This window comes from Gorilla gorilla, chromosome 18 (genome assembly GCF_029281585.2).
Source record: "Gorilla gorilla gorilla isolate KB3781 chromosome 18, NHGRI_mGorGor1-v2.1_pri, whole genome shotgun sequence".
In the NCBI taxonomy this organism is placed as follows: domain Eukaryota; kingdom Metazoa; phylum Chordata; class Mammalia; order Primates; family Hominidae; genus Gorilla; species Gorilla gorilla.
The window spans coordinates 8152801-8172337 of NC_073242.2; the positions used below are offsets into that span (position 1 = coordinate 8152801).

Consider the following 19537-nt stretch of genomic DNA (forward strand, 5'->3'; position numbering starts at 1 on the left):
AGTTGATGAATGCTTTGCCTTTAAAAAAATAAGTTTGGGCGGGGTGCAGTGGCTCATGCTTGTATTCCCAGCATTTTGGGAGGCTGAGGCAGGCAGATTGCTTGAGTCCAGGAGTTTGAGACCAGCCTGGACAACATGGTGAAACCCTGTCTCTACTAAAAATACAAAAATTAGCCAGGTGTGGTGGCGTGTGCCTGTAGTCCCAGCTGCTTTGGGGGCTGAAGCAGGAGGATCACTTGAGCCTGGGAAATCCAGGCTGCAGTGAGCTATGATCACACCACTGCACTCCAGCCTGCGTGAAAAAGTGAGACTGTCTAAAAAAAAAAAGTTTGGCCAGGCATGGTGGCTCATACCTGTAATCACAGCACTTTGGGAGGCCAAAGTGGGAGGATTGTTGAGGCTAGGAGGTCAAGACCAGTCTGGGTTTGATTGGGTTAAACATTATCCCTGTAAGTTGGCTCTCATTCTGAGAAGTTGTTTGGAGTAGAAGAGAGGGCTGCATTTATAGCTAATTGCTAGTAATTTCACATCATCTGCAATATACTTTCTGGACACTGCCCGACTAGTCCTACGGGACGTTGTCATTCATGTGCAAATCAGGCCCTATATACTAAGGGAGGAAAACAGTTGAGGACCTCCTTTTTTTAGGCACTCTTGGTGCCTTGTGCATTAAGATAGTGAGTCAGAGGATAAGAAGGAAGCAGATTCCATCCCCCTTACCACTCTTTGGGTGTCGGCAGGGCGTGCTGGTAGTGCTGGGAAAGCCGACCATCCTTCTTTGAGCAAGTCCAATAGCTGCTGCTGCTAGTTCCGTCCCACCATAGGCACAGTCTGTGTAGGATGAGCCAACCATATGTGGAGTTACTGGTTCTTGGTCTGGGCTTGTTCCTTTCCCCAATTTCAGTCCCCACCAGAATCTGGGCAGTCATTGTGAAGAAGCCTAGGAATAATACCTTACTCTATAGGCCTGTGGAAACGTGTAAAGATACCTTGCAGGCCCAGAGTGAGAAATTGGAGCCACCTTGTTCGATTGACCAAAGGCTTGTCCTATGGAGTTACTAATTTTACAGGAAGTTTATGTTAACATACTTTCTATCCATTGCACTACCATTTCTGAGGCACAGTATATTTCAGTACGCAGAAAGATAGAACTGCTTAGATTTTAAACACTGTATACATGCTTGACACAGTTTAGTCTATTTCTCTTCAATTACTATGGCAGTGGGTGCTATAGAGATATGCAGACCCTATTGTGACCTCCGTTTGGTATAGGGATGCTCTGGAGCCCCTGGCTTCATTGTCCACTAAGGTCTGGCAGATCTGATTGCCTCTTTTCAGGCACTGAGTGGTGGGGTATGCCATCCTCCCCTGCTGGAACCAGCCTTGGCCTGCCCTGTTAGTCATCAAAAATAGATCTCACCAGGGAACAATCTTCTCAGGTTGTTGTGTAATTTGAGTGAGCCAAGGTGAGTGTTTTAGGGACAAGCAGCATCAACTTCGGAATCTTCAACTGGGCCTGAGCACTTATTTCTCAGAAATAATAGAATCTTGCTCACTTTTCTTTCTTTTTTTTTTTTTTTAAAGATGGAGTCTTCGCGCTGTTGCCCAGGCTGGAGTGTAGTGGATCAATCTAGCTCATTGCAGCCTCCACCTCCTGGGTTCAAGCGATTCTCCTGCCTCAGCCTCCTGTGTAGCTGGGATTACAGGTGTGCGCCACCACGCCTGGCTAATAATTCTATTTTTAGTAGAGTTGGGGTCTCACCATGTTGGCCAGGCTGCTCTCGAACTCCTGACCTCAAGTGATCTGCCCGCCTTGGCCTCCCAAAGAGCTGGGATTATAGGTGTGAGTCACCATGCCTGGCCTCTTGCTCACTTTTCATACTAAAACAACAAATTACAGGCTGTAGTTTAACCTCTCTACTGCATGCATAAATGCAGTGTGGTACGAGTGCCTCTGTAGCCCATAACTTCAGTTTCCTTGTTGCTAGCAGTCTGTGGTGACACTATACTAATCTCACATGCAGGCACCAATGAGGATTAGCCAGGGACACAGGAGGAGTCACCTTGCATTCAGAATGACTCAAGTTTAGTCTCAACTTGACCATTAGCTCTCTGAGTGACCTTGCCCATGTTAATTCTCTTGATCTTTAGTTTCTTCAGAGCCAATGAGACATTGCTTGAAAGTGACTTAGCCTGGTATACCCAGGTCTGTCAGACTTATAGTCTGGTGCTCTCTTGGGTGAACTTGAGGGCCTTCTGCCAAGGCAGGAATGGCTTCTTTTAAAAAAAAAATTATTTTATTTTAATTTTATTTTTTTGTAGAGACGGGGGGTCTCACTATGTTTCCTAGGCTGGTCTCAAACTCCTGGACTCAAGTGATCCTTCAGCCTCGGCCTCCCAAAGTACAGAGATTATAGGTGTGAGCTACCAGTACCAGCCTCCAGGAATGGCTTCTAAGGCTTCAGGCTGTTTATAGAGAGGAAAGCACCTGGGAGCTGATGGCACTCTCAGGTTTCCCAAAATGACAGTTCTGCATATGCATCTTAATCACCTACTTTTTTTCCCTCCACCCCCAAATGCTATTCACAGTCCTTGTTTATGATAGAAGCTGAAGCTTACAGGTGACAATTTTTGTGCCTGTATGAAAGGAAACATGACGGACTCCACTTATCCACAGGACACCTGCTTTCAAGGTTGTTCAGTGTTGGAATAATTTTTGCTTGATGGTAACCTAGGGATGACCCAGGGTTTCATCAGTTAAAGCCAGCCCTGTGGGATGCGTGAAGTCTAGCCTCTGTCCCTGTAAAAATCCCACCAGAACCATTTTAGAATTCACTCAGGATTTCACCCCTCCCGCTCCTGGTGCTGCTTATGGAACTAAAGAATCCTCATCTTCTCAGCCCTGGGACACATTCTCCTCATATAAAGCGAGGTGGCAGTCAGGGAACAGGGGCAAGTCTTGTGCTTATTTCAGTTATAATAGGAAGACTCTACCAGGACTCATCGTTGTCCCAACAATAGTCGATTCCAGGCCCCTTCTTTGAACTCATTTCAGTGTCTCAGATTCTGTCCTTGGTGTCTGTCTTCACTGCTTGCTCAGTTGTATTTGAACATGGCTAGAGATGAGCACACTTCTCTTCTCCAGTAAAAGAGCCTGCAAGAAAAGTCTTGGACTTCTTGAACTGCTATTCAGTTGTTTTTTTTTTATTCAATATATTTTTTGAGATGGAGGGAGTCTCACTTTGTTGCCCAGGATGGTGTTGAACTCCTGGCCACAAGTGATCCTTCTGCCTCAGCGTTCCAAAGTGCAGAGATTACAGGCTTGAGGTACCACAACCGGTCTCTTGTCAGTTTTTGAGGTTACTTAAGAGGTTAATGCCTTTAAATTAGTTTGCAGTTGTTTTGCTTTTGCCTGCCTTCTTGCCCAAACGTGCAAGTGCTTATTTAGTAATCTGACTCAAGTGCTTTGTGTCCCCAGAGTCCCCACTTTTCCAGGATTCATTGTCTTTTTTTTTTTTTTCTGAGACACAGTCTTGCTCTGTTGCGCAGGCTGGAGCGCAGTGGCACTGTCGGCTCACTGCAACCTCCACCTCCTGGGTTCCAGAAATTCTCGTGCCTCAGCCTCCCGAGTATTTGGGATTAGAGTCACACACCACCACACCTGGCTAATTTTTTTATATTTTTAGTAGACATGGGGTTTTGCCATGTTGGCCAGGCTGGTCTTGAATGCCTGACCTCAGGTGATCTACCCGCTCGGCCTCCCAAACTGCTGGGATTATAGACATGAGCCACCACACCCGGCTGGATTCAGTCTTAACTTGCTCTTTTTTTTTTTGCGTCTCACTCCCTTGCCAGGCTGGAGTGCAACGGTGTGATCATAGTTCACTGCATCCTTGAACTCCTGGGGTCAAAAGATCCTCTTGCCCCAGTTTCCCGAGTGGTTGGGACTACAGGCGTGTGTCACCACGCCTGGCTAATTATTTTATTTTTCGTAGAGACAAGGTCTGACTGTGTTGCCCAGGCTAGTCTTGAGCTCCTAGGCTTAGGTGATCCTCCCACCTTGGCCTCCCAAAGTGTCGGGATTATAGGTGTGAGCCACTGCACCCAGCCTGGATTTGCTCTTTTATCAAGAGGTTAATATTTATTCTTCCATTCAGTGAACTGTGGGATTGAATTCCCCCAGCGATTGAAATGAAAGGGCTTATGTATAACATTTCCTGAGGAGTGGTAGTACCAGAGTTCAGAGGAGACCTCAGGCCATTTATTCTATAAACTCAGAAGCTGTAGTTCTAGATGATGTGGCTTCTTCAGGGTGTTGAGAAGTCTCTGTTATCTCGTGCCTTATTGGATTAGAACTGATTGAGCTCTGTCTGCTGCCCCAAACATGTGGCTCAGCCAATCTCCAGTGGCATCTGCAATGTGGGTATTCTAGTCTGCAGTGGTCACGTGGCTCACCTTAGAAAGGGCAGATATTCCTATTTCCTGACGCTGCTGGAGAATGAGGTCTGAGTCAGAAGTCCTCAGGTGACCTGCCCAGAACTATCTGAAATTGCTGGATTTCTTTTTCTTCCTCAGTGTTTAACAATCACCCAATTGCTCATTCTCACCAGCGACTTCCTCAGTAAGAGCTCAGTATTCGAGGTGGTGCTGCATTTTGTCAAACATTCATACATGTTAGCCCACTTAGTCTTCGCAGCACACAGTGGATTAATGGATTTTTAAAAGCTGGTATTTATGCACGATGGAATACTACTCAACCATAAACAAGAAGGAAATTCTGTCATTTGTGACTACATGGATGCATCTAGAGGACATTATGCTAAGTGAAGTAAGCCAGACAAAGAAAGACAAATGGTGCATGATATCACTTATATGTGAAATCTGAAAAAGTCAAAGTTATAGAAGGAGAGTGTAAAATGTTGGTTACCAGCGGCTGGGGGAAGGGAATGGTGGGTGTGGAAAGGGGAGATGTTGATCAAAGGGTACAAAATTTCAGTTAGGAGAAATAAGGTCTGATGATCTGCCTTACAGCCTGGTGACTATAGTTAATATAGTTAATATTATAATAGTATTGTATACTTCAAAATTGCTAAAAAGAAATGATAAGCATATGAGCTGATGGATATGTTAATAACCCTGATTTAATTATTCCCCAATGTATGCATGTGTCCAAACATCACACTATACCCCATAAATATAATTGTCAGTTAAAAACTTAGGAGTCAAGTCAGATCTGAAGAGAAGTCAAAACAGATTTCATACAGTTAATTTAGAGACATGGGACCCAATTAAAAATTTGTATTACTTTACTTGGTATTTTAGAATTTAACTGTTATTTTCTTGTTACACACACAGGCACAGGCACACAAATCCTCTATTTAACTGGCTTTCTTAGTAGGAACTCCATCTGTGTATTTGCAACAGCTGTAACTCAGGTTGGATGCTCCCCAGGGTGCTGGCCTATAAGTCATATTGGACCCTGATCTGAATCTGAGGGAATCTGGATCTCTCTTGTAGGAAGCTTTTGGTTTAGCTGGGAAGACAGGATGACAGTCAGTTGTGGAAGCTGAAGCGTAATCACCTCATATTAATATGGTGGCAATTTTATATCGGAGTGAGCTCTGAGCTGCGAACAGCCTTCTAGGAAGCAGGCAGGGGACCCCCATCCAGGGTGATGGTAAGAATCCTGATGCCCAACTGCAAGTTGTTCAGCAGGGAGGGAGCACTGGTGGAGTCCCAGTGCAGAAGTCTCTGAGCAGCCACTTAGCCTCCCTGTGCTTGTGGGATAACAACCCGAGTTCATGTTGTGGGCATCTCATGCAGTGCAGTAGCTGGTCACTGTCAAGTGTCACTATTTCATTGAGTCAGAAGCCTGCAGAATTGTTCTCATTCCAGGGAGTGAGTCAGTCTGCTGTTCCTTACTCTCGGTGCTGGCTGAGCTCAGCAACCTGCTCTCTTCCTTCAGTTCAGGTTTCTCCAGGGCAAAGAAGTCTTTATTGTTCCTTTCTGTATGACCAGATGGGAAATGAATTATAATATAGTCCTTAGATTATATTCCCACCTGGCAGCAATGCACTGAGTTACCTGACCTGAAATTTGTTGGACTTAGTCTCCATGGAGGAGGATTTACCATCTTCGTTGTCTCAGAAGTCCTGGTGGTGCCTCATGCCAGCAATTTAGCAGGAGCAAAAGCTTTGAGACAGTGTTCTGGATCTGCTGAGCTGGTCTAAAGGAACCTCTTTTGCTTGAAATAACTGTGATAGGAACTTTTGTTACTGCTTCTGTTAGCTCAGGTGTTGGAATGAGAATCAGCAGCTGATCAGGTGAACAGCTAGGAGTACTGGAATTATGGAGTAGTGGAGGTAGATTTTATAAACAGAGGGTCCCAGTTTTTTGGAAATGGGAAAGAGAGAGGGTAGACTGGCCTTTCTAGAATTTGTAACAGAAAAGAGGACCCAGGAGCTTCCATTGACTAGTTAGTTAATGCAGTGCGGGATCTTAGCTGGTTTGCTTGGTCCAATTCCTGTCTCTTGGTTTCTTTTTTCCCTTCCCTTCCCTGCCTTCCCCTCCCTCTTCCCTTTTTCTTTCCAAGAGAATTGAGTCACTCCATATAAAAGAAGCAGCCAGTTGGCTAAAAAGTCCAACAAAAAACAAGTATTTATAGCTCTCCAAATTTCCCACTTGTCATTATCAGTATACTTTTGCACACAGTTATAGTCAGTGTTTGGGATCCTTTTAAAAAAAAAAAAAAAGTTTCTGTAGGCTTTTCCATGCATGAACACAGCTTATCAACTTGCCCCGGCTGTGCCAGGATTCCATTGTTGACTGTTGTTTGAGCAGTCATGCCCTTTGTTCTTAGGCTGTGTGTTGTTTTTTTCCTAACATCATAGTATGGCTGGGTATTATTTTGATACAGATTACAATTACTATTACTATTTCTTGAAGTGTATTTCCCAGAGTGGAATATTTTAGGATCTTTTTTTCTCTTTTGTGGGGGTGGGGAACATGTAGCTTCTTGTGGATATTAGAGATTGAAGTCTAAAAAGGTTCTACGTTTATGGTTTGGCCCTCAATTTTCTAGAGATTCCAATGGTTCCTGCAAAGAAAAGAGCATTCAAGTATAGAAACCAGCCAGACTAAGTCTGGACATGTAGCTTTTCAGAAAGTGAAAAAAAATTATGTTTCTGCAGTTGCAAGGTGGCCTCTGAATGCCACACTGTGTGGCCACTCCCTTGGACAGTGGCTAGGCCACAAGGTCGCCTCCCCTGGCCCCAGTCTGTGGGTTGAATATGCTAACCGAACCTTCCCAGGAGCCTCCTCTGCCCCCAGCCCCCAGGTCTGTACAGATGGTAGTTGGTACTTTCAGCCCGCCTTGAGAACTCAGTATTCTTCCTGTTAGCTTTCCTTCAAAGTAAAATCGGTAGAACCTGTTTTGAGTGTAGAAAATTTGAAGTCGTGGACAGCAGATTACAAAAAATTGCATATTATTGGCATCATGCACAAGATGTTCTCCTTCCTTCCTCTCCCTGTATTTTTTTTTAGTTGGATGTTTTTACTCAACAAGTATTTATTGAGAGTCTAGTATTTTCCAGACCCTGGAGCTGTAGCAGTGGAAAAGATAGCTCTGGTCCAGAGTTTGGCTTCTCACGGGCTGGGAGGTCAGGACCAGGAGCTGGCACACAGGAGTAAGGTTGAAGAGGGTGTGCCCAAGGAGAGCTAACACAAGCAAAGTGCTGCTGAGAAAATGCCCAAGTGGGTGCCAAAGGAAGCAGCTTTCTCTTCCTTTTTTTTTTTTTTCTTTTTTTTTGAGACAGAGTCTTGCTCTGTCGCCCAGGCTGGAGTGCAGTGGCATGATCTTGGCTTACTGCAATCTCCACCTCCTGGGTTCAAGGGATTTTCCTGCCTTAGCCTCCTGAGTAGCTGGGATTACAGGTGCCCACCACCATGCCTGGCTCATTTTTGTATTTTTAGTAGAGATGGGCTTTCACCATGTTGGCCAGGCTGGTCTCGAACTGCTGACCTCAGGTGATCTGCCCACCTCGGCCTCCCTAAATGCTGGCATTATAGGTGCGAACCACTGTGCCTGGCTCCTTTTTGTATTTTTCGGAGAAGCAAAAGGACTTGTTGTTTAATTAAGCAAGACAATACTCTCCCAGAGCATGCAGTTATTATTGAGTAAAACACAGTTAATGAGATTTAATCACGTTCCCCATCACTGTTGTGCAGCATGATAATTAGGTGCAAATGGCAAGAAGCACACTCAAGTTACTGCAGTTGGTAACCTGGGCCATGGATGGCACTTGTCTTTGCCTCATTTTGCCTGTAAGGCGCATGGGGCCTGTGGTCCTGGGGTACCTGGACCCTCAGCCTGGTGTGTGTGTGTGCCCTCATCCTGGTCCTTTACTTCCATCACCCATCTAGAGGCTCCAGGACCCTTTCTTTACTGCACCCCTCCCTCCTCTAGATAGCTCAGTGTTTTCATCCCAGCACCTTTTTCTCTGCTGCCTGAGAACTGAGCAGCCAGAGACAAATTTTGGCTCTCAGGGTCCTCAAGGGTGTACAGCAAAGCTGTTCTTATTATTTATTTATTATTATTTTAAGTATTTTATTTATTTATTTTTGAGACAGAGTCTTACTTTGTTGGCCAGGCTGGAGTGCAGTGGCATGATCTCGACTCACTGCAACCTCTGTCTCCCAGGCTCAAGAAATCCTCCTACATCAGCCTCCCAAGTAGCTGGGATTACAGGCGTGTGCCACCACGCCTCGCTAATTTTTGTATTTTTAGTAGAGACGGGGTTTCACCTTGTTGGCCAGGCTGGTCTCGAACTCCTGACCTCAGGTAATCTGCCTGCCTCGGCCTCCCAAAGTGCTGGGATTACAGGCGTGAGCCACCATGCCTGGCCTTTTAAAATTTTTTTTAAGATGGACTCTCCCTCTGTTCCCCAGACTGGAGTGCAATGGCTCAATCTCGGCTCACTGCAACCTCCGCCTCCCAGGTTCAAGCGATTCTCCTGCCTCAGCCTCCTGAGTAGCTGGGATTACAGGTGTGTGCCAGCATGCGTGGCTAATTTTTGTATTTTTAGTAGAGACAGGGTTTTACCATGTTGGCCAGGCTGGTCTCGGACTCCTGACCTCGTGATCTGCCCACCTCGGCCTCCCAAAGTGTTGGGATTACAGGCGTGAGCCACCGCGCCCGGCCAGCAAAGCTGTACTTTTACCAAAAAAAAAAAAGAAAACATTTATAAATCAAGGTCTGAAGGCCCACGTGAGGCTTATTCTACAGCTTGCAATGCCTGTTTTTGCCCCTTGGTAAGTGGACGCACAGCTGGGCAGCCTTATGCTATCTCTGTGAACTACCCATTTCTGGCTTTGTTCATAATATTCCCTTGATCTGGAGGCCCTCCCCCAGCCCTGCCCCATATCCTGTCTGTGTTGAGGGTCCTGCCCCAGGAAGCCCTCTGCATACTGTTCCCTGCATGTAATACCTGCCTGCTTTCACATTCTTCCAGACTGTGCTGTGCACCGTACAGTTCATCAGCGTTATTGCAGAGTAGAGTGTCTCTGATTTGGAGTCAAGAGAAGGTTCCATTTTTCTGTACATCCCGATGTTTATTTTCTGAGTGTTCTCAGACATCACTAAGCCTCAGTCAAAATAAAGTATGATCATGATGTAACATTCATTGAGTGCTTACCACATGGTAGGCATTGTGCTATATGAGTTATTGCTTGACTTCCTAAAATAATCCCAGTAGAGATGCTAAATCTAAAGGTGAGAGAGATAGTTCAAAAAGACCTCAGTGAGCAAACCATGTACTATAATATCCTAAAAGATAACAAAAATGTAACTAGGTATCTAGAGAAAACTCAGGAAGGATATGTGCCTTGGGCCTTTTAAGGACCATTTCTTAACACTTCTGTGTTCTTCTTGACACCTGTTTCTGGGTAGAGCACATAGAAAATGCTCAGTAAATAAGTTCTTTTTCCTTGGCCCAATTTGGCCTGATTTGGTCCCAGTTCTGTCTTTGTGAGTTACTTTATTAGTTGTTGGTGCTACTGTGCTGCTATTCATGTGGAAGGTTCCCCAAATGGGCTGCGCCTTACATTGCCTGAGCAGAAGCCCCGAGGGATGGAGGATGAGCTTGCCTTGTTATGGGACTGTGTTTCCTTGGCTGACAAAGGCTCAGCATTTGCAGCAGGCAATGGGAATTGATTGGCCAACTTAATATTTCCTTCAGCCTAGCAAAGTCCTGAATAGGCTAGGGACAGTCTACTTTTTTGGTAACTCCTGTAGGCTGCCTTCTGCACAAGGCACCCAGCCTCTCACAGGTAGGATGAACTGGCCTCAGCACGCTTGCAGAGGGGTGGAACTGTGCGTTGCTTGCCAAGCTTTTTGTTTCCCTAAGGTTTTTGAGGTTTTCTTTGTTTTTGGTAACTTTCAATTTTTTTTTTTTTTTTGGACAGAGTTTCACTCTTATTGCCCAGGCTGGAGTGCAGTGGCGCGATCTTGGCTCACTGCAACTTCTGCTTCCTAGGTTCAAGCGATTCTCCTGCCTCAGCCTCCCGAGTAGCTGGGATTACAGGCACGCGCCACCACTTCCGGCTAATTTTGTATTTTTAGTAGAAATAGGGTTTCTCCATGTTGGTCAGGCTGGTCTTGAACTCCTAACCTCAGGTGATCCACCCACCTTGGCCTCCCAAAGTGGTGGGATTACAGGCATGAGCCACCGTGTCTGGCCTAACTTTTAATTTTGATACGGTCTTTTTTTTTTTTTTTTTTTAGACAGAGTTTCGCTCTTGTTGCCCAGGCTGGAGTGCAATGGCGTGATCTCGGCTCACTGCAACCTCTGCCTCCTGGGCTCAAGAGATTCTCCTGCCTGAGCCTTCCGAGTAGCTGGGATTACAAGTGTGCACCACCATGCCCGGCTATTTTTTGTATTTTTAGTAGAGACAGGGTTTCACCATGTTAACCAGGCTAGTCTCAAACTCCAGTCTGCCTCGGCCTCCCAAAGTGCTGGGATTACAGGCATGAGTCACTGTGCCCTGCCTTGATACAGTTTTAAGCATACAGAAAAATAGTAAGAATAGTACAAAGAATTCTCATACCTCTTCCCCAGATTCACTGCTAGGATTTTGCCTTGTTTGCTTTTCTGACTTGCCAGTGTCCCCCACCCTGCAGCATATGCACATGCACACACACTGTCTTGTGAACCATCTGACAGGGAGTTGCAGGCAGTGTACCTTTGCTTCTGAATACCCCAGTGTGTATTTCTTAGGAACAAAGACATTCTCTTATATAATCGCAGTACAATTATTTTTAAAAACCAGCAAGCTTAATGTCAATACAATGCTATTACCTAATACATTGTTCATATTCAGATTTTTTCCATATTCCACTATGGTCCCAGTAATGGCAGAGCTTTATTTTAAAGAAAACAATCCTGGGGTGTGTGGGTGTCACCTTGGTTACATTCGCTCCGAGGAAAGCAGAACCGACAGGTATTTGGGGAAGTGACTGCCGTGGGTGCCACATCACCAGCTCCTTGTGTCTCTGCAGGACCAGAGGAGCGAGAGCAGCAAGAACCACACCCAGCAGCAATGTCAGCGGAAGTGGAAACCTCAGAGGGGGTAGACGAATCAGAAAAAAAGAACTCTGGGGCCGTAGAGAAGGAGAACCAAATGAGGTGAGCGATGGGGGCTGGCTGCACTGAATCAGATGGGCCCAGCACCTGTCGTGCTCAGCACACCTGGTTTTGTCTGTTGGCAGCACTGGGGAGTGGCCATGGGCCATGAGCTCTGGACCCCTGGGTGCCTGCTTGGCCCTGCAGGGACCGCATACAGCTTCGGCTGCTTAGAACTCTCCCCACTGGTCCATTGTCTCATCCAAGGAGGCAGGGCAGGTGCTCCTGGGAGTGCTGATAGGATTTGATGGTAGTTATCCTTTTTTCTTCTTAAAAACTTGCGCGTTTCCTCATCTGGGCTGAGAAAGGGTAAACGCAGGCAAAGCTGGCTCTGTTCAGTCTTTTACCACATAAAAGACTGCAGGGCAGCTTTTCCTTACTCTGTATAGGGACAGCTCATGCTAAACCTGAGCTTCCAGGCCCTGTTCTGCATCATTAGCCTCTCATTATAGCCCTGTCATTGGCCAAGTTTTTTTTTTATCCCTTGAAATAATTGCTAATAATAAATTGATTCTCAGCACATGGATGATAACGAGCTAATCTCCTAAAGAAGACAGCAGAAGCCAGACCATGATAAGGCCAAATTTTTCTCACTCTTGTAGATGGATTGTGTGGACACATGTAAGCTCCTGCCCAAGTACCACCATCTTTAGGATCACATGTTTTCTGCCTTGTCCATCCATCCACACACCTTTACAACTGTGTAATTTCGTTAAGCAGCACAAACCCAACGTCCTGGCCCTAGCCTCTCGGTTGTCTCCTTTGCATCCTTCCGTGCTTGGTCCTAGTCACATATAGTCCCAAAGAAGCTGTGGGTCCAAGGTGGGAGGAAGGCAGTAGGGCCATCTGAGGAGACCCATGGTCACAGCCTTACTGAGGTGTGTGAATTCCAGAAGACACGTTCCAAGGCAGGCTGTTCTTAGAGAAGCCAGCAAATACTGAAGGGAATACAGATGTGTGTCTCTTCGACCACTAGGTGGCCACAGAAGCAAAGCATTGCTCATTTGGGTGGTTCCCAACACAGACACATGGACGTGGGTACTACTTTCAAGGAGCAGGCCACAGTTATCCCTTGTGTCCTGAGTCCTTGGAACAGACTGTCATGTCTGCTTGCCCTGTGTTCCCTGACAAGTTGCTGCTATTTGTGTTGGAGTGAAGTGTCTGAGAAGCCCCAGCCTCCAGTACAACAGGTGGTCACCTTGGGGTCTGGACTCAATCTTCTCTCTGTGGTCCTTTCTGGAAAGCTGGGAAGGGCTAATTGACACACAAACACCTCCCATCTCTCCACAGAATGGCTGACCTCTCGGAGCTCCTGAAGGAAGGGACCAAGGAAGCACACGACCGGGCAGAAAACACTCAGTTTGTCAAGGACTTCTTGAAAGGCAACATTAAGAAGGAGCTGTTTAAGGTTTGTGCCCCGCATTGGGTTCCAGACTGTCATACGGGGTTGGGGTGGGGGCCTTGGTCCCATGAGAAAAGTGCCCCTGGAGCCACTCTGAGGGAAAAGCTGGGCTTTTCTCCACACTCCATTCCTTCTTGACGTTAAGCTCTGGCTCTCGGCTGAGTACGGTGGCTCATGTCTGTAATCCCAGCACTTTGGGAGGCCGAGGCAGGTGGATCACTTGAGGCCAGGAGTTTGAGACCAGCCTCGCCAACATGGTGAAACCCTGTCTCTACTAAGAATACAAAAATTAGCCGGGTGTGGTGGCGCATGCCTGTACTCCCAGCTACTTGGAAGGCTGAGGTGGGAGAGTCAGTTGAATCTGGGAGGCGGAGGTTACAGTGAGCTGAGATCGTCCCACTGTACTCCAGCCTGGGTGACAGAGTGAGACTCTTTACCCCGCCAAAAAAAAAAAAAAAAAAATTGGTTCTCATGGCTTAGATAGAATAACATAGTGGTGTGAAGGAAGCAAAAGTATGCGTGTTCCAAAGACTTCACCATGCCATTCCTTTAAGAAACAAAAGCTTCCTTGTGTGTTAAATAATTCACTACATAAAAATGGGCCATAGGATTGGGTCTTTGGGGTTGGGCGTTGTCACTTGAGCCTCTGCATCCAGCTGCTCAGATGTGGTGTGCTCAGGCATAGCTGGCCTCCTCCTGTCACCTCCACAGCTGGCCACCACGGCACTTTACTTCACATACTCAGCCCTCGAGGAGGAAATGGAGCGCAACAAGGACCATCCAGCCTTTGCCCCTTTGTACTTCCCCATGGAGCTGCACCGGAAGGAGGCGCTGACCAAGGACATGGAGTATTTCTTTGGTGAAAACTGGGAGGAGCAGGTGCAGTGCCCCAAGGCTGCCCAAAAGTACGTGGAGCGGATCCACTACATAGGGCAGAATGAGCCGGAGCTACTGGTGGCCCATGCATACACCCGCTACATGGGGGACCTCTCGGGGGGCCAGGTGCTGAAGAAGGTGGCCCAGCGAGCACTGAAACTCCCCAGCACAGGGGAAGGGACCCAGTTCTACCTGTTTGAGAATGTGGACAATGCCCAGCAGTTCAAGCAGCTCTACCGGGCCAGGATGAATGCACTGGACCTGAACATGAAGACCAAAGAGAGGATCGTGGAGGAGGCCAACAAGGCTTTTGAGTATAACATGCAGGTACTATTGGGGGCTGCCAGCTGCCAGGGCTGAAGAGGGAAACTTTGACAGTGGTAGCAGATCCATAGTGGCCCAGGAAGGCACACATGGCATTAGGACAGATGAGCTGCAGGGTGCCGAGAGGAAGGTGGCCACCAGATTGGCCACCAGAGCTTGTGGGCCCAGTGGGTGGTTCCCAGCATGGAGGCCTGGTGTGGTAGATGCCAGTGGGTAGTGTTTTGGGAAGGGTGAGTCCTCTCCCACATAGAGGGGTCTGGGAGAATGGAGCTGGCTTCCTCCCTCACTGCAGGATGCTGGTCTTGAAGAATGGTTAATTTTCTTTTTAAGTTTTGCTCTGAAAAGCCCTGCTTTATAAGTTAATAGAGAGCCAGTGCCACCAAGGAGAGTAAATAAGCTCTGTTTACAAGTAGCCTTTAGATGAGGCTGAACCTGGGGAAGCTTACTCTGTCCCCAGATCCTGTCAGCTTCCACTGAGGCCTCCCAGGGCACTCAGGATGGCTATGCCCTGCCACAGCCTCTTTCTCCCATATTCCAGGTTTTCTGTTGCTTCTTGATAAAAAAATAACCAGCACCTAGAAATGGGGATGTACTCATGCCCTCCTGTCCGTGCTGTGGTAGTTTCAGTGGCTTGAGCCACCTCAGAGAAGGCTAGGCATGGGGTGCATCTCTGGTCAGTTCCCAGGGGAGACCCAGCATTTGGCAGCCTTCTTGGGGTACCAACATCCACACCTCCCCAGAGCTCATGCTAGGGAGGGAGGAGCATCAGGCAGTGCAGCTGCCGCCCACCAGTGCTGTTTGCTGTGTAGTTGGCACACCTGAGCAAGCTCACCTGCTCCAGCTCACTCTCTCTGGAGGGCGTCCTCTAAAAGGAGAGTGTAGCCAGGCGCAGTGGCTCATGCCTGTAATCCCAGCACTTTGGGAGGCTGAGGCAGGGGGATTACTTGACCCCAGGAGTTGAAGACCAGCCTGGGCAACCAAGGTGAGACGCCATCTCCCCACAAAATTTAAAAATTAGCCAGGTATGGTGGTACACACACGTAGGAGGATAAGGTGGGAGGACCACTTGAGCCTAGGAGTTTGAGGCTGCAGTGAGTTAGCCATGTTCATAACACTGCACTCCAGCCTGGGCAACAGAGACCTCATCTCAAAAGACATTTAAAAAAAAAAAAAAGTATGGGCAGCCCAAAGATGGCTCAGTCGATCCTCTGCTCCTGCAGATATTCAATGAACTGGACCAGGCCGGCTCCACACTGGCCAGAGAGACCTTGGAGCATGGGTTCCCTGTACACGATGGGAAAGGAGACATGCGTAAATGCCCTTTCTACGCTGCTGAACAAGACAAAGGTAGGTCTGTGTGTCCTGAGCTCCCCTCCTGGGGCAGGTGTAGCAGGAGACTCCACTGATGCCATGTCTCCTATTGGTGCCGCCACACAGGTGCCCTGGAGGGCAGCAGCTGTCCCTTCCAAACAGCTATGGCTGTGCTGAGGAAGCCCAGCCTCCAGTTCATCCTGGCCGCTGGTGTGGCCCTAGCTGCTGGACTCTTGGCCTGGTACTACATGTGAAAGACCCATCATGCCACACCGGTACCCTCCTCCCGACTGACCACTGGCCTACCCCTTTCTCCAGCCCTGACTAAACTACCACCTCAGGTGACTTTTTAAAAAATGCTGGGTTTAAGAAAGGCAACCAATAAAAGCCAGATGCTAGAGCCTCTGCCTGACAGCATCCTCTCTATGGGCCATATTCCGCACTGGGCACAGGCTGTCACCCTGGGAGCAGTCAGCACAGTGCAGCAGGCCTGGCCCCCGACCCAGCTCTACTCCAGGCTTCCACACTTCTGGGCCCTAAGCTGCTTCCGGTAGTGCCTGTTTTTGCAGTACATGGGTGACTATCTCCCCTGTTGGAGGTGAGTGGCCTGTAAGCCCAAGCTGTGGGAGGGGGCCTTGCTGGATGCTGCTGTACAACTTCTGGGCCTCTCTTGGACCCTGGGAGTGAGGGTGGGTGTGGGTGGAAGCCTCAGAGGCCTTGGGAGCTCATCCCTCTCACCCAGAATCCCTCTAACCCCTTGGGTGCGGTTTGCTCAGCCCCAGCTTATCTCCTCCTCCGCGCTGTGTAAATGCTCCAGCACTCAATAAAGTGGGCTTTGCAAGCTGCCTCCTTCCCTGCCTCCTGGCACCGGGTGGGTCAAGCCACCTCCCCATAGGAGAGTCCCTCAGAAGCAAGGGCATGTTATGTCTGTGTGGGGAGTGGACATCGTCCATCATGGCTCCCAGCAGCCACCTCCTGCTCTTGGTCTACTCTCCAGCACCTCTAGTCTCCAAAGCAAAGTCACTCTAACCGTCTTGCAAAGATCTTTAAAGTGTATCCAGCACTGCTATTTTTTAGCTCAGAAATACCTTAGAGGTTTCCTACTTAAAAGGTTTTAAATATATATATATATATTTAAAAATAAGGGTTTTAAAAAAGCACATATTTGTATTTAAACAATTCATTCTCTAAAAGAGAAACATGAACTTAAATAATTTTATTAATAGGAATCTACTACCTGTAAAAGTTTTATTTCAAAAAGGGTTAAAAAGTAGGGAAACTCTTTAAACTACTGACCAAGCCTGCCACCTTCATAATTCAGATGAGTTAGTGCAGAGATGGCCAGGGCCAGAGGTGGCCCAGAACCTGCGTGTGCAGACTGCGCTGTTAGTCTTCAGCCTATCAGCCTCGGCCAAGTCTGTCTTGCTTAAGGGTGCGCCTCCCCAGGGCTGAATGATGCTGTGCTCAAGCCTGCGGGTAGGAGGGCTCCAGCTTGCAGATCCCATGCGTGGATGCCATATGTAGATGGTTGAAACCAGCATCAGAGGAAGGAAGGTGACCTTACAGCCACTGCCGAGACCAACGTTTGCCCTGGCCCAGTCACAGCTGGAAATCCCAGGGCTGGTCTACACCCGACTCTGGTTTGGTTTAATTAGGTCCTTACGTGTTGGTGTTGTCCCAGGCAGTTGGCATGGCATCAGCACTGAGGGTGTGAGACCCTGAGGACTCAGCCTCCTGTCCTGCCAGTAGACTGCCTGCAGCCCCACCCTCTTTCCCTCAAAAAAGAAGGAAGCCAGGCAAGAGAGCAGAGGCCCAGGGCGGGGGAGTGAAAGGGCCAATTTAATGAGAAACTACAAACTGAGACTGGGCCACGATTCACAGTGACAGGAGGCCATGCAGTGGCAGTGCGAGACCAGGAAGGACAGTGGCAGGATACAGCGGTCCAGGTGAGCAAGTTCACAAACCATTCAGGAAATAAAGACAGGGCGAGGCTGGTGTCCACCAAGGCAGTTCTACCACTTGTGGCTGCTCCTTCCTCGTCCCTAGCCCAGTGTGCCTGCAGGAGCAGGTGTGAGCAGGCACAGCAACAGCCTGTCAGCTGGGGCGAGGGGCCCGGCACTTACAGGGAAGAAAATCCATGGAGAAGGCTCTGCACATCCAAGCGCACCCACAAGGGGGACCCTCTGCCATCTCTTGCCCAGTTGGGACACACCAGCCACCAGGCAGAGGTCATACCCACACGCAGCGAGGACACAGGGCAGACGGGAAGGGGCTAGGCTCAGGGGCTCCTTCCGGCCCCAGCAATACAGGGTTCACAGAGGCATGGCCTGAAAGGGGGTCTGCACACTGACTCAAAGGGACAAGTTCCTTCTTAGCTACCAGGGTCTGATCACTCACCCAGGTACAGTGTCCTCTCTACCTGACACCAGGCAGCTCTCGGGCACTGGGACAGGGTATTAGACATCCTGGGTTTCTATACCTGAGAGTTCTGAGGGCCAGAGTTGGCAGTTTTACTTCCAGCCACCATGCCCCACCTCTAGCACCCCAGAGGCGCAAAGTACCCAGAAACAGACCCAGGCTTTGTGACCCTGTCCTACGTGGGCCCACCTGACTCCAGACAACTTACGCATTCTCGGCCCAGCAGGTCAGAAACGCCTGTGGCCACAGGCCTGGGGGACTAACTGGCTACTGCTCTGGCTGCTGTTGGTCCCAGGGGGAAACAGTCTGGACTGAACCTGTACCTTGTTTGGAAACAGAGGAATCAGGACCCCAGCAGGAGACCCCTCCCAGCTTATCTTCCCGATCACACACACCAAGCAGACCAACAACACACAAGCTCAGTGCCAGCCCCCTGCCACCCACTGACCCTTGGCCTTAAATCCCAACAGAATTTTTGCCAGAAGAGTCAGCTGCTCAGGTAGGGCAGGGTGAAGAGGACAGGACTTCTAGGGGATGGTGGCACGGCTCCCAGCCCCAAGTGGGAGCGGGAAGTGACCACTGAGCGCAGGGAGCAAAGCACAGGGGGCCAGACTGACAGGCGGGGGAGTCCCGAGTCCCAGCTCCGTTAGCACAGGCGCTTGTACGTGTAGATGTAGGCTTTGCAGCTGGGGCATGTGTGCGTCACATCCTTGAAGTCATTGATGAGGCAGGGGATCAGGCAGCAGCCCAGATCACATCTGAATCAGAGACAGGGAAGAACAGGCTGAGGCCTGCTGCGGAGGAGGCAGAGGCAGCCAGTTGACCCGGGTGCAGCCCCCACCCTACCAGTGCCCACACCACCTACCCCATGAAGCAACAGAAGAAACCCAGCACGAAATTCATCAAGCCAATCTCGTAGGAGATCTTGGTGGTGATGGCCTGCTGGCAGTGGGGACACACCGTCTGCACAGGCGCTCCCTCAAAGATCTCTCCCTGCAGCACTGTCACCGTGGTGGCAGCTCCTGAAGGGACCAGGACTGTGGCTGTGTGGCCCCCAGGGCCAGGGTAGGGCCCTGGCGTGTAGGGCCCTGGGGGGTAGTAGCCCATGGGTGGGTGGGGGCCTGGAGGAGGGTAGAAACCTGGAATGGCACAGAAGATGGAGGCGAGAGGTCACTGGCCTGCCACCTGCACCAGACAAAGAGATTGGCGCAAAGCCCCACGGTCCACAGCGCCCAGTGTGCAAGGCTACGCCTCAGACTTCCTACCGCCCTCCTAACGGGCCAGTGGGAGGCCTTACAGCTGGGGCCCTAAGTCAAGTGGGGCCACATTCTCCCAGCCCTTCCTGGTCCCCACCCCTTGGGGCCCATGACAGATGTGGCAGAGAGCCAGGCACATGGCCCGGTCCCTCTGCTCCTCTGTCTGTCTCCAGCATGCAAGGACAGGGCACTCAGCCTCAAGCCCATGACCAAGGGAGGGAAAGCCTTGCGGGTCACCCACCCCTCTCCTGCACACAAGGCGCCCCTCCCCA

At 49.1% G+C, this 19537-nt stretch overlaps 2 protein-coding genes across 11 annotated transcripts in view; one reads left to right on the plus strand and one right to left on the minus strand.

Moving 5' to 3' along the window:
* HMOX2 (heme oxygenase 2) overlaps positions 1–15991 on the plus strand; it is a 36164-nt gene extending 20173 nt beyond the window's left edge. For 4 of the 6 annotated variants that reach the window (XM_019011802.3, XM_019011799.4, XM_055365168.2 and 1 more), the window contains 5 exons: positions 11555–11681; positions 12969–13086; positions 13792–14283; positions 15501–15627; positions 15718–15991. In XM_019011802.3, the coding sequence (XP_018867347.1) occupies positions 11596–11681; positions 12969–13086; positions 13792–14283; positions 15501–15627; positions 15718–15845 (951 nt within the window). In that variant the 5' untranslated portion in view covers positions 11555–11595 and the 3' untranslated portion in view covers positions 15846–15991. Of the gene's footprint in view, positions 1–1311; positions 1467–9022; positions 9045–11554; positions 11682–12968; positions 13087–13791; positions 14284–15500; positions 15628–15717 lie in introns of those variants that run through there. The other 2 variants (XM_019011800.3, XM_055365169.1) reach the window with 2 other exon arrangements.
* Positions 15992–16792: 801 nt separating this feature from the next.
* The window catches only part of CDIP1 (cell death inducing p53 target 1), a 28140-nt gene continuing 25395 nt past the window's right edge, over positions 16793–19537 (minus strand). For all 5 annotated transcript variants that reach the window (XM_055365174.2, XM_019011804.4, XM_019011805.4 and 2 more), the window contains 2 exons: positions 18875–19148; positions 16793–18767 (listed from right to left, as the gene is read on the minus strand). In XM_055365174.2, the coding sequence (XP_055221149.1) occupies positions 18656–18767; positions 18875–19148 (386 nt within the window). In that variant the 3' untranslated portion in view covers positions 16793–18655. The remainder of the gene's footprint in view (positions 18768–18874; positions 19149–19537) is intronic.